This window comes from Oncorhynchus kisutch, linkage group LG5, assembly GCF_002021735.2.
Source record: "Oncorhynchus kisutch isolate 150728-3 linkage group LG5, Okis_V2, whole genome shotgun sequence".
NCBI classification, from domain to species: Eukaryota; Metazoa; Chordata; class Actinopteri; order Salmoniformes; family Salmonidae; genus Oncorhynchus; species Oncorhynchus kisutch.
The window spans coordinates 62938019-62951407 of NC_034178.2; the positions used below are offsets into that span (position 1 = coordinate 62938019).

At 43.3% G+C, this 13389-nt stretch overlaps 1 protein-coding gene across 1 annotated transcript in view; it reads left to right on the plus strand.

The window, feature by feature from the left end:
- The first annotated feature begins 3113 nt into the window (after positions 1–3113).
- LOC109891642 (tensin-2-like) overlaps positions 3114–13389 on the plus strand; it is a 30139-nt gene continuing 19863 nt past the window's right edge. The window contains exons 1-8 of the mRNA XM_031825632.1: positions 3114–3284; positions 4288–4338; positions 11123–11245; positions 11338–11402; positions 11514–11597; positions 11722–11837; positions 12228–12288; positions 12545–12620. Of these exons, the coding sequence (XP_031681492.1) occupies positions 3123–3284; positions 4288–4338; positions 11123–11245; positions 11338–11402; positions 11514–11597; positions 11722–11837; positions 12228–12288; positions 12545–12620 (738 nt within the window). The 5' untranslated portion in view covers positions 3114–3122. The remainder of the gene's footprint in view (positions 3285–4287; positions 4339–11122; positions 11246–11337; positions 11403–11513; positions 11598–11721; positions 11838–12227; positions 12289–12544; positions 12621–13389) is intronic.

The window sequence follows — 13389 nt, forward strand, 5'->3', positions numbered from 1 at the left end:
GTCATTGTAATTTGGTTTGTTTGAACTTAGTTTGGCATTAGTAAGGTGTTCTCCACTCTGTCTTTACATTCTGATACAAACTGCAGTGCTGTACTACAAAAGCCCCAAACTAAAATAGTTGATCTCTTTCCCTCATTCTCAGCAGGGCTCCACAAGGTATTTGTCCCAGAAGAAGAGGAACTCCCTTCCCAGGTACCAATCACATATTTACTAATGAAGGACTTGTTCTCTTTCTACACACAAAAATATAAACACAACGCGCAACAATTCCTTCATATAAGGAAAACAGTTGATTGACATGAATTAATTAGGCCCTAATCACATGACTGGGAATACAGATATGTATCTGTTGGTCACAGATACCTTAAAAAATGTAGGGGCATGGACCAGAAAACCAGTCAGTCCCTGGTGTGACCACTATTTGCCTCATGCAGCGTGACACATCTCCTTAGCAAATAGTTGATCAGGCTGTTGATTGTGGCCTATGGAATGTTGTCCCACTCCTTCTCAATGGCTGTGCAAAGTTGCTGGATAACGTGGGAACTAGAACATGCTGTCGTACACGTCGACCCAGAGCATCCCAAACATGCTCTATGGGTGACATGTCTGGTGAGTATACAGGCCATGGAAGAACTGGGACATTTTCAGCTTCCAGGAATTGTGTACAGATCCTTGAGACATGGGGCCGTGCATTATCATGCTGAAACATGAGGTGACGGCGGCAGATGAATGGCACGACATTGAGCCTCAGGATCTTGTCACGTTATCTCTGTACATTCAAATTGCCATCGATAAAATGTAATTGTGTTCGTTGACCATAGATTATTCCTGCCCATGCCACTTCCCCAGCACCACCATTGGGCACTCAGTTCAAACTGCTCGCCCACACAATGCCATCTGCCCGGTACAGTTGAAACCGAGCAAACTTCTCCAGCGTGCCAGTGGCCATTTGAGCATTTGCCACTGAAGTTGGTTATGAGGCCAAACTGTAGTCAGGTCAAGACCCTTGTGAGGACGACGAGCATGCAGATGAGCTTCCCTGAGACGGTTTCTGACAGTTTGTGCAGAAATTCTTTGTTTGTACAAACCCAGTTTCATCAGCTGTCTGGGTGGCTGGTCTCAGACAATCTACAGTTGTGAGGCCGGTTGGACGTACTGCCAAATTCTCTAAACGACATTTGAGGCGGATTATGGTAGAGAAATGAACATTAAATTCTTTGACAACAGCTCTGGTGGACATTCCGTGCAGTCAGCATGCCAATTGCATGTGCCCTCAACTTGAGACATCTGTGGCATTGTGATGTAACAAAACTGCACATTGGCCTTTTATTATCTCCAGCAGAAGGTGCACCTGTGTAATGATCATGCTGTTTAATCAGTTTCTTGACATGTCACAACCCATCCACCTGACAGGTACCTTGGCAAAGCAGAAATGCTCACTAACAGGGATGTAAACAAATTTGTGCCCTTTTTATGCGTACGGAACATTTCTGGGTAATTTTATTTCAGCTCATGAAACATGGGACCAACACTTTACATGTTGTTTATATTTTTGTTCAGTGAAGGACTTGTTATATTTCTACTTAGTAGTGAAGGACGTGTTCTCTTTCAGTCAGTAGTGAAGGACTTGGGACAAGATTCAATCTGTTGCAGGTAGTGTATTATTTACTCAGGAGTGTGAGTGTGGAGTAATTCTATTTATTAGGATCCACATTAACCAATGTCACGCCCTGACCTTAGTTCCTTTTGTATGTCTCCGTTTTAGTTTGGTTAGGGTGTGAGTTGGGGTGGGCATTCTATGTTTTTGTTCTATGTTTTCTATTTCTATGTGTTTGGCCTGGTATGGTTCCCAATCGGAGGCAGCTGGCAATCGTTGTCTCTGATTGAGGACCATACTTAGGCAGCCTGTTTTCCCACTATGGGTTGTGGGTAGTTATTTTCTGTTTAGTGTTTTTGTTGCACCTTGCAGAACTGTTAGTTTGTCGGTTTGTTGTTTTTGTTCAGTATTCATCTTTATTAAATGTATTATGAATACATACCACGCTGCACTTTGGTCCTCTTCTCCTTCCCCCGCGACAATCGTTACAGCCAATGGAGACAGCTAGTCTTAATGGGGTCCGACACATAATGAAAAATACTTTACAATTTGCATGAATGTAAAAACATCAACGTGTGTGTGTGCACATTTATCAGTTACACATACAGTACCAGTCAAAAGTTTGGACACAACAACTCATTCAAGGGTTTTTCTTTATTTTTACCATTTTCTACATTGTAGAATAATAGTGAAGACATCAAAACTATTAAATTATTATGGAATCATGTAGTAACCAAAAAAGTGTTAAACAAATCAAAATGTGACTACCTCATGAATCTGGTTGAGAGAATGCCAAGAGTGTGCAAAGCTGTCATCAAGGCAAAGGGTGGCTACTTTGAAGAATCTCAAATATAAAATATATTATGATTTGTTTAACACTTTTTTGGTTACTACATGATTCTATATGTGTTATTTAATAGTTTTGATGTCTTCACTATTATTCTACAAGGTTTGCTAAGAGCTGGCAGCAAACTGATAGGTCTGCTTTTAGAACCAGTAAAGGTTGCTTTACTACTCTTGGGTAGCAGAATGACTTTGGCTTCCCTCCAGGCCTGAGGACAAAGACTTTCCTCTAGGCTCAGATTAAATAAAGGAGTGACTATAGAGTCAGTTACCATCCTCAATAGCTTTCCATCTAAGTTGTCAATGCCAGGAGGTTTGCAGTTATTGATCAAAACTAATAATAATTGTTCTACTTCTCCCACACTAACTTACATTACTTTTCTTTCATTATTAGTTTTTTTTTATGCATGAGTATGATGGCTCATTTTTAGTTGGTGGCATATCCTGTGTAATTTTGCCCACTTTGCCAATGAAGTAATCAAGACCTGGCCAGATGAAAAACGCAAAGTGATTGTTTTTGTGGTTTCCCAGCAAGAAATGTGAATCTTTGAGTGGGTGGTGAGGAGAAATGAGAGAGAGACAGTGATGATGGAGAGATCGATGGAGTAATTGACCCTCTTTCTCCCTTTTCCTTCTTCCCCTCTTCCCCTCTCTCCTCTCCTCCAGGAGTGTGAATCATGTGATGGAGAGAGTGATGGCGAGGCACTATGACTTTGACCTCACCTACATCACTGAGCGGATCATTTCTGTCTTCTTTCTGCCTCACCTGGAAGAACAACGTTACCGTGGCAACCTACAGGAAGTGGCTGCTATGCTCAAGTCCAAACATCAAGATAAGTTCCTGGTGAGTTGGGGGGGGGGACCCCACCACCACCACCACCACACCACACTACACTACTGTATTTGGAAAAAAGCAATTCACACATCCAAAATGTGAACTGGGTTGGCAACTAAGCAGACTGAAACAGGGAGGGAGGAACTATGCTGGTTTAAATGTTCTTGCAAATAGTTTTCAAACTTTTGCGTGCGCTAATGAACATAACCCTGGTGCTGGGAACATCAGTCAATACATATGTATAACAAGAAGCCCACATACCGTATTGCCACTCCACAGAGTTAATTTATTGTCTTATCACCCCGCCATGAGAGGACTGGCATGGGTGCAGGCTTTTGCTCCTGCCAAGCAGTAACACTCCTAATTCAATTTATCAACAAATCATTGTCCTGAATTAAGGCTTTGATTTTTGGAATGGGGCGTTATAATACTCGGGTGAAGAAAATACCTGCACCCACAATGGCCCGTACAAGGTAAGGTTTCCCACTTCTGTCCATAGTTAGATAAAATGGACATTTAAATGGAATACATTTATTGTATGATCCATTTTATCAAACATTATACTCACAAATTGCAATGAAAAAGAGATCACATTTCATTTGAAACAGATTTTAATTTCTACACTTTTATAATACCAAAAACAAAGGTGTGTGTTTGTTTGTTTGTTTGTTTACTTGTGTTTTGTATCGTAACCTGCGAACCATTGAGCACTAATGCCGTCTTCTTCCATTAGTCTTTCATGTAGCTAGTAAGAGACCATTTGTCATGCTTACATTCCGTTTTGGTATTAACTACGTTACTGTATGGTGTTATGAAGAAGCAATGCAAACAGTATATTGTTCTTTGTAAACAAACGCTCATTGTTTTGTTTCTTGTAATCACATACGTGATGTGCATTTTTGCCACACAACTTTGCAGTCAACGTTGAGACAAAGTTGTGTTGTGGTTGTGTGCTTGCTGGGTATGACTGTTGATTTCCTCGTCTTTTTGTCTCAACATCTACCTCTCCCAGCTCTTAAACCTGTCTGAGAAGCGTCATGACATCACACGACTCAGCCCCAAGGTAGGTTGACTACATACACACTAGGGCTGACCCCATGTAGTCAACTGGTCATTTGTTTGGTCGATAGGCTGTTGGTCCACCAAGATTTTTTTTGTTTTTAGTCAAACAGTCGCACATATATAAATCAGACAGGTGTCACGATGTCTGATTCACGCCTGTGTGAGTGGACTAATCCATTGTGGAGGCTGCGGGGTTGGCACACCAGTATCACCAGTAGTACATTTACTGTTAATTGCCATAATTTCTAATCTACAATGTTTACCGTTCTCATTGTCAAGACTGGAAACGTTGTTTTCAGATTGCACCACCTAGGCATTTCATTCCATTTACGAGTTGTCAATTTATTAATTGTCTTTCATTTGTAGTGCTCCTGTCAGTGTTGAGTAAGGACGAGCACCTGATTATGCAGAGAAGTAGGCCTAAGCTACATGGCCTGCGCGCAAATATAGGCCTATAAAATGTGCCCATTTGAGGATCTATTAGAATTTTTTAAAATATATATATTTTATTTGAAAGGAATTTCTTTTGCAATTCTGTACAAACAAAAGCACACAAGAAAAAAAAAAAAGGAAAGAAACACCGCTGCCAGACATATGAAATGAAGTATTGCTTAGGCAAGACATGGGACAACAAGAGAAAAACATTGACAGCTACATCAGCAGTAAGTGTTCCTAGTTAGTGTTCACAGTCAGTCTCTGTCCAGACGGTCCAGAAACAGACCCCAAACCTTGAGAAAACTGCTGGAGGAGTTGGTCCGAAAAAAACTAATATTTTCCAAGTTAATGGTGTTAATTATTTCTGCTAGCCAACTACTGAAGCAAGGGGGGTGGGTGACTTCCATTCTTTGAAGGTTTCTTCTTTGAAACCACCATTCCAAACATCAGAACCTGTTGTTCCTCATATGACGATCTTAGAACAGACTTTGAGCAGCCAAAGAGAGCGAGATCTGCTTATGGGTCAATGGCCCTCTCAGTTGAAGTCGAAAGTTTACATTAGGTTGTAGTCATTAAAAATTGTTTTTCAACCATTCCACAAATTTCTTGTTAACAAACTATAGTTTTGGCACGTCAGTTAGGACATCTACTTTGTCCAACACTTGTTTACAGACAGATTATTTCACTTATAATTCACTGTATCACAATTCCAGTGGGTCAGAAGTTTACATACACTAAGTTGACTGTGCCTTTTAAACAGCTTGGAAAATTCCATGGCTTTAGAAGCTTCTGTTAGGTTATTTGACATAATTTGTTGGTCACAGATACCTTAAAAAATGTAGGGGCATGGACCAGAAAACCAGTCAGTCCCTGGTGTGACCACTATTTGCCTCATGCAGCGTGACACATCTCCTTAGCAAATAGTTGATCAGGCTGTTGATTGTGGCCTATGGAATGTTGTCCCACTCCTTCTCAATGGCTGTGCAAAGTTGCTGGATAACGTGGGAACTAGAACATGCTGTCGTACACGTCGACCCAGAGCATCCCAAACATGCTCTATGGGTGACATGTCTGGTGAGTATACAGGCCATGGAAGAACTGGGACATTTTCAGCTTCCAGGAATTGTGTACAGATCCTTGAGACATGGGGCCGTGCATTATCATGCTGAAACATGAGGTGATGGCGGCAGATGAATGGCACGACATTGAGCCTCAGGATCTTGTCACGTTATCTCTGTACATTCAAATTGCCATCGATAAAATGTAATTGTGTTCGTTGACCATAGATTATTCCTGCCCATGCCACTTCCCCAGCACCACCATTGGGCACTCAGTTCAAACTGCTCGCCCACACAATGCCATCTTCCCGGTACAGTTGAAACCGAGCAAACTTCTCCAGCGTGCCAGTGGCCATTTGAGCATTTGCCACTGAAGTTGGTTATGAGGCCAAACTGTAGTCAGGTCAAGACCCTTGTGAGGACGACGAGCATGCAGATGAGCTTTAGAAGCTTCTGTTAGGTTATTTGACATAATTTGAGTCAATTGGAGGTGTACCTGTAGATTAATTTCAAGGCCTACCTTCAAACTCAGTGCCTCTTTGCTTGACATCATGGGAAAATCAAAAGAAATCAGCCAAAACCTCAGAAAAAAAATTGTAGACCTCCACAGGTCTGGTTCATCCTTGGGAGCAATTTCCAAATGCCTGAAAGTACCATGTTCATCGGTTCAAGCAATAGTACGTAAGTATAAACACCATGGGACCATGCAGCCATCATACCGCTCACGGCGGAGACGTGACGCATCTCCTAGAGGTGAACGTACTTTGGTGTGAAAAGTGCAAATCAATCCCAGAACAGCAAAGGACCTTGTGAAGATGCTAGAGGAAACCGGTACGAATGTATCTATATCCACAGTAAAACGAGTCCTAAATCGACATAACCTGAAAGACATATTTAGCCACTGCCCAGTTGCCAGTACGTTAATGCCCTGGCATTTGCAGCCTAGTAATAATTCTTGAAGATGGGTAGGCAGGCCTAAGCCGCCACTTTCCTTGGGCTTTTGCAAGTGTGCTTTACGAATACGGTGTTTTTTGTAACCCCAGACAAATTACAAGATTGTAAAAAATGATTAGGTCATACAAATTGGGAGATTCTGGCAAAAATAAAGGTATCTGGGCAGAGAGAACATTTTTATGGCATTAATGCGCCACATCATGGATAGAGACAGTATTCTCCAGCTTTCCATGTTTTGTTTTAGCTTTGCAGTTCACTTCACTGTAGTTTAGCTTGAAGATGAGCTTTGGATTTCTAGGTGTTTCTAGTCCCAGGTAAGTTAAGTGGTCATGCACCACTTTAAATGGTATCCTCTCTACCATTGTTGTAAAATTATCTGCAATACACATGATCACTTTTCCCCCAATTTATTGAATAGCCAGATAGTTTGCCAAATAAATTGATTAAGTCTAGTAGTTTAGGGGCAGAGGCTACTGGGTCCAAGAGGTATAACAGTACACTGTCTGCATATAACGAAATACGGCTTTCTATGTTTCCTACTTTAAGACCTTGGATATTAGAATGAGCCCTTATTTGTGTCGCCAGGGGTTCAAGGGTGACAGCGAAGAGCAAAGGACTTAGTGGGCAACCCTTTTGAACAGATCTATGTAGTTCAAAGAGACTGGATGTGTCATTGTTGGTCAGAATAGAATTAAGCACATCAGTTTGGAATCTATGAGGAAGTAGTCGATTCTAGAATAAGACTTGTGAACATGACAGTAGAATGAGTAGTCTTTGTCTGTGTGATGTTGCAGTCTCCAGATGTCCACTAGATTCCTGGATTAGATTATTTAGAACCTGGTCAGAAGTGATATTTGAAGTAGTACATGTAGACAGTCAGTCAAGATACGGAACAAGGTAACAAATAAAATCACCTCTAATTATTAAATTAGTGGTACTAAGATCTGGGAGCAAATCAAAAACATCACGAAAGAAATGTGTGTTGTCAATGTTAGGGCCATAGACGTTCAATAAGGTGACAGGAAAAGAATGAATGTTCCCTGATACATGTGGGTCTGTAGACATGGAGGAGAGTTGAAAAGGGATGTTTTTATGAAAGAGAGTAGTGACACTTCTAGCTTTGGAGGAGAAGGGTGATTGATAAACTTGAGAAATTCAGTTGTATCTCAGATGCCGCTGCACCGTGGCTAAAGTGCGTTTCTTGCAGGAAAATTGTCAGCACCAAGTCATTTCAAGTGCTTTAATACCATGCCCCAGAGAAACCCGCCCTCCCCACTGCTTCCCCAGAGAAACCCGCCCTCCCCACTGCTTCCCCAGAGAAACCCGCTCTCCCCACTGCTTCCCCAGAGAAACCCGCCCTCCCCACTGCTTCCCCAGAGAAACCCGCCCTCCCTACTGCTTCCCCAGAGAAACCCGCTCTCCCCACTGCTTCCCTAAATGAAGCATTGTTCTCCCCATCTCACGTAAATGAGGACCGCCGGGCATGATGATTAGAACAGACCCAGTACTATGCTACTAAGCTAACAACAGTCAGACTTGACAGCCATCTCCACGGTTGTTGGAAATCAAATTAATACGTTACCGCTTATGAATAAACATAGAATCCACTGTTTCTGCAGTCATTATCGCAGAAATTTGTGGGTTGTGATTTCACACTTTCAGTTTTGTTAAGTAGGTGGCAGCCTCTTCGGCCTAGTGAAGACTTTTGTCATGCAGTTGTGATGAACATGCAGCTTTGCTGGAAACCGCAGGCTGTATTTTACCTCCACCTCTCGCATTGGTCTGCAACACATCTCGGAATGTGTGCCGTTGCTCCATCACCTCCACCTCTCGCATTGGTCTGCAACACATCTCGGAATGTGTGCCGTTGCTCCATCACCTCCACCTCTCGCATTGGTCTGCAACACATCTCGGAATGTGCGCCGTTGCTCCATCACCTCCACCTCTCGCATTGGTCTGCAACACATCTCGGAATGTGCGCCGTTGCTCCATCACCTCCACCTCTGGCATTGGTCTGCAACACATCTCGAAATGTGCGCCGTTGCTCCATCACCTCCACCTCTCGCATTGGTCTGCAACACATCTCGGAATGTGCACCGTTGCTCCATCACCTCCAACTCTCGCATTGGTCTGCAACACATCTCGGAATGTGCGCCGTTGCTCCATCACCTCCACCTCTGGCATTGGTCTGCAACACATCTCGGAATGTGCGCCGTTGCTCCATCACCTCCACCTCTCGCATTGGTCTGCAACACATCTCGGAATGTGCGCCGTTGCTCCATCACCTCCACCTCTCGCATTGGTCTGCAACACATCTCGGAATGTGTGCCGTTGCTCCATCACCTCCACCTCTCGCATTGGTCTGCAACACATCTCGGAATGTGCGCCGTTGCTCCATCACCTCCATGGTGTAGTCGGGGAAGATTAAAATCTTTTGACCTTTGTATTCCATAGCTCGCTGTCGTCCAAGTCGTAGAATGAGCTCCTTTTCCTTAAAGTGATGTACCCTTGCAATTATGGTGTGCAGCCTCACCTGGTGAGGGCTTTATCTGTAGAGAGTGGTGTGCATGGTCAACGATGAGGAGCTTTGGGAAGTTGTCATCGCCCAGCACCTTGGTAATGAGCTTGGACACAAACTATGTGGGTTTACCATGTTCTTCGTCCTCCAAAATCCCCACAAGTTTGATGTTCAGCCTGCGACTTCGGCCTTCTAAGTCAAGAACCTTGGCTTGGAGCGTCTTGTTCTTTTTTTAAAGTTGCGCGCAGGTGGTTTCCAGGCCTCCGATCCGGTTGTCATGGTCAGACAGGGCCTCATCAGCTGTGTCCATGCAGCTCTTCAGTTCGGCCTGTGCTATCTTTAGAGACTCAAAATTTGTTTGGAACCTGTCAAAGCGATTGTTGCTAGTTTTTATTACAGCCTCTTTCATTTGTTGACACATTGCTGTGGCATAATCTTGTTGCTGAGTGTCTGAAATGTTGTCATCTTCAGTACTCAATGGCGCTAGCTGCTGCTTGTTGGGCCTTTGTAGGTTTTGCGTCAGCTGTTCTGTTGGTTAGTGCCTGGGTTATGTACTAAAAAATGTGTAGATCTTTTTGCAAATTTGGAACTAAAACGGTAACAATTAAAGATTTCAAAATAAGCAGAGAGGAGATCTGCGCACTAGCGCCCGGATCTGATAGTATTTCTGATTTTCTTAACTCACCACCACTGTGGAGCTTCTTAAATATGTTTTTCTTCACCTCAAATGCAAGTGAACAAAGTCTGTTTTTACATCCATTGAGAATGACAATAGTTCCTCAATGTAGCCTATTTGAAAAATCTTTCCAGCTCTCTTTCACTCCGAATGAAAGGGGGAAAAAAATGTTGTGCTCTGTCATAAAATAGGCCTACCTGATTACTTCTTATCCCTTGCACAAATAGCCTACAACTTTGTCTGTCTGGAACTCACTGGCTCAGGTAACTCTGAGTGCCCAAAATATTTTATACAATGTTGCAAGTTTGCCAGCATGAGCTTCAGGCTGGACCCAACATGTTTCAAGTTCCTTGCAGACAGGCCATGGGTAACCAATGTGATTTATAGGATATTTATTTTTATCTGAATATTTTCTACATGCAGGGTGCAATGTTATATTGTTTGGCTTTATGTAGGCTATATGACAATAGAAGTTCATTTTAGAATTTTGAATAACCACATGATAATGATTTTGAGATATGAAGACTTTATTATAATTTAAATGAAACTGTTCCACAAAAATGTGCATATGGAAATCATAAAAGGCATGCAGATCGGTAGAAATAAATTGGCACTCCAAATGGAAAAGGGTGGCAACCCCTGGTGTAGCCTATCATCTACCAACAACTTCGGGAGCTTAATGGCAGAATCTGGTTAGGCTATCTTAATCTCTGGCTCCCTATTGAGTAATTTGTGTGTCTTAATTATTTAATCACAGTCTGCTTAAAGCATCAGACAAGCTCAGTAGCCTAGATATAGTTGGTTTTATTAAAACACATAGGGTGTGTCTATATAGGGAAAATACACATTTAAACATTTAGACCAATCAATTTGTCGGAAGAACAAACCACTCCAGGTCGACCAAGATTTTTTGGGGGGGAGACAGGCCTAATAAACACACACTTCAGAGTGCTACTAGTCCAGTATTCATGTGTGAATAAGTCGATAAATAATAGCCTGGTCCACATCTGTTTGTGTTGTCTTGCCAACTACTATGGTCATATTGTCATTCCAAACATGACAATATACTGGCAAGAAAATACAAACAAGTCTGGGAGCAGGCTAACTAAATAGCCCTCAGAATCTAAAATGTTCTCATCTTCAGGTTGAAGACTTTGGTTGGCCCGACCTGCACGCCCCTCCGCTGGACAAGATCTGTGCCATGTGTAAGGTCATGGAGACCTGGATGACCTCTGACCCCAGCAACGTGATCGTCCTTCACTGCAAGGTCAGGGAGGGTTTAGTGATGTGTTGTCTTTTCTGTTCAAATATGTCCAGGTATCTTACATCTCTCTTGTATTTATTTTTTCTCTCTCTCAGGGAAACACAGGGAAGATTGGGGTCATTGTGGGTGCCTACATGCACTACAGCAAGATCTCTGCAGGGTATTTGATGAGTGTGTGTGTGTGGGGGGGGGGGGGGGGGTAGTAGTAGTAGTAGCCTGTTTATTGATAGAGTGTGTGTGTGTGTGTGTGTGTGTGTGTGTGTGTGTGTAGAGTGGACCAGGCCCTAACCACTCTGGCCATGAGGAAGTTCTGTGAGGATAAAGTCTCCTCCTCGCTACAACCCTCCCAGAACAGGTAAGAACATCTCCCCTCTCCCTCTTTCTCTTATGCCATATGCAACTTTCCTGCATATTCCTCCCATTTCTCCTCCCTGTGTGTTTTACTCCTAATTGTATACCACCACCTCTCTCCTCCCCAGGTATATGTACTACTTTGGGGGTCTGCTGTCGGGGGCGATCAAGATGAACAGCAGTCCTCTGTACCTTCACCATGTTCTGATCCCCAGCCTGCCCAACTTCCAGGCAGCAAGGGGAGGTCAGTGTCCTACTGTACAATGTGATGTAGTACACTACAATGTCAAATCTGTGTTTCAACTTGAAAATATAAATTACCATGATGCCTAATGGTTATAATTTCAGTCAACTCAGAAGATCAAGTTTAGTTGAAAATGAAAGGTCAAATGTGTGTAGGAACTCTTCTTTTCAAGTTGAAACAACAGAAAATGTTGAGATGGAAATTAGTTGGAACTTATTAGTCTAGTACTGTTAGGAGTATCAACATTAGTATTTTTAGAATGAACTAGTATTTTTATTTAACTTCAAAACTTTGGGGGGATAGATTTCAACTCCTTTAATGACATCACATCAACACCCTCTTTCTCCCCCTGCTGTCTCCTTCTTTCTCACACTCCTCTTCTCTACGCAGGTTACTATCCTTTCCTGAAGATCTACCAGTCTCTACAGCTGGTCTACACCTCGGGCATCTAGTGAGCTAATTCATGTTGTTAACGGTGATTGTGGTGAATAATAGCATATTATCTCTACTGTGTTTTTCACTGTGTTCCCTTTCCACCGTCACACACAGTTGGTACTTGTGTACCTTTGTTGGGACTTGTTTATACGTGCTACTGTCTGTGTTTACATGTGTGCTGGTTTGAGTTTACTCCAACTGAACATGGTTTACCTGTGTTTTACTATGTTAGCATGTGTTTTGACTATGTTTATGTCTGTCTGTATGCATAGCGACCCCCAGGGCTCCAGGGCGAGGAAGCTGTGTGTGACGCTCGAGCCAGCGCTACTGTTGAAGGGGGACATCATGGTGAGAGAGCACTGTTAGACACAAAATTGATGCCCAGTGGCGAGCTTTCACTCCTGTCAATCATACTCTACTATCTCCTATTGGATTATAGCTACAAAAGTAAACAAACTATCCTCCATATTGCATTTGAATAAGAATGCAATTGATTAGAGCTTTCGTTGCCAATGTGGCGCAAAAATAAGCATTTACACTCCAAATGGTATCCCAACCTCTATCCCAACCTTCTCGGTCTCTCCCTCTCTCCCCCTCTCTCTATCCCAACCTTCTCGGTCTCTCCCTCTCTCCCCCTCTCTCTATCCCAACCTTCTCGGTCTCTCCCTCTCTCCCCCTCTCTCTATCCCAACCTTCTCGGTCTCTCCCTCTCTCCCCCTCTTTCTATCCCAACCTTCTCGGTCCCTCCCTCTCTCCCCCTCTCTCTATCCCAACCTTCTCGGTCTCTCCCTCTCTCCCCCTCTCTCTATCCCAACCTTCTCGGTCTCTCCCTCTCTCTATCCCAACCTTCTCGGTCTCTCCCTCTCTCTATCCCAACCTTCTCGGTCTCTCCCTCTCTCTATCCCGACCTTCTCGGTCTCTCCCTCTCTCTATCCGAACCTTCTCGGTCTCTCCCTCTCTCCCCCTCTCTCTATCCGAACCTTCTCGGTCTCTCCCTCTCTCCCCCTCTCTCTATCCCAACCTTCTCGGTCTCTCCCTCTCTCTATCCCAACCTTCTCGGTCTCTCCCTCTCTCTATCCCAACCTTCTCGGTCTCTCCCTCTCTCTATCCCAACCTT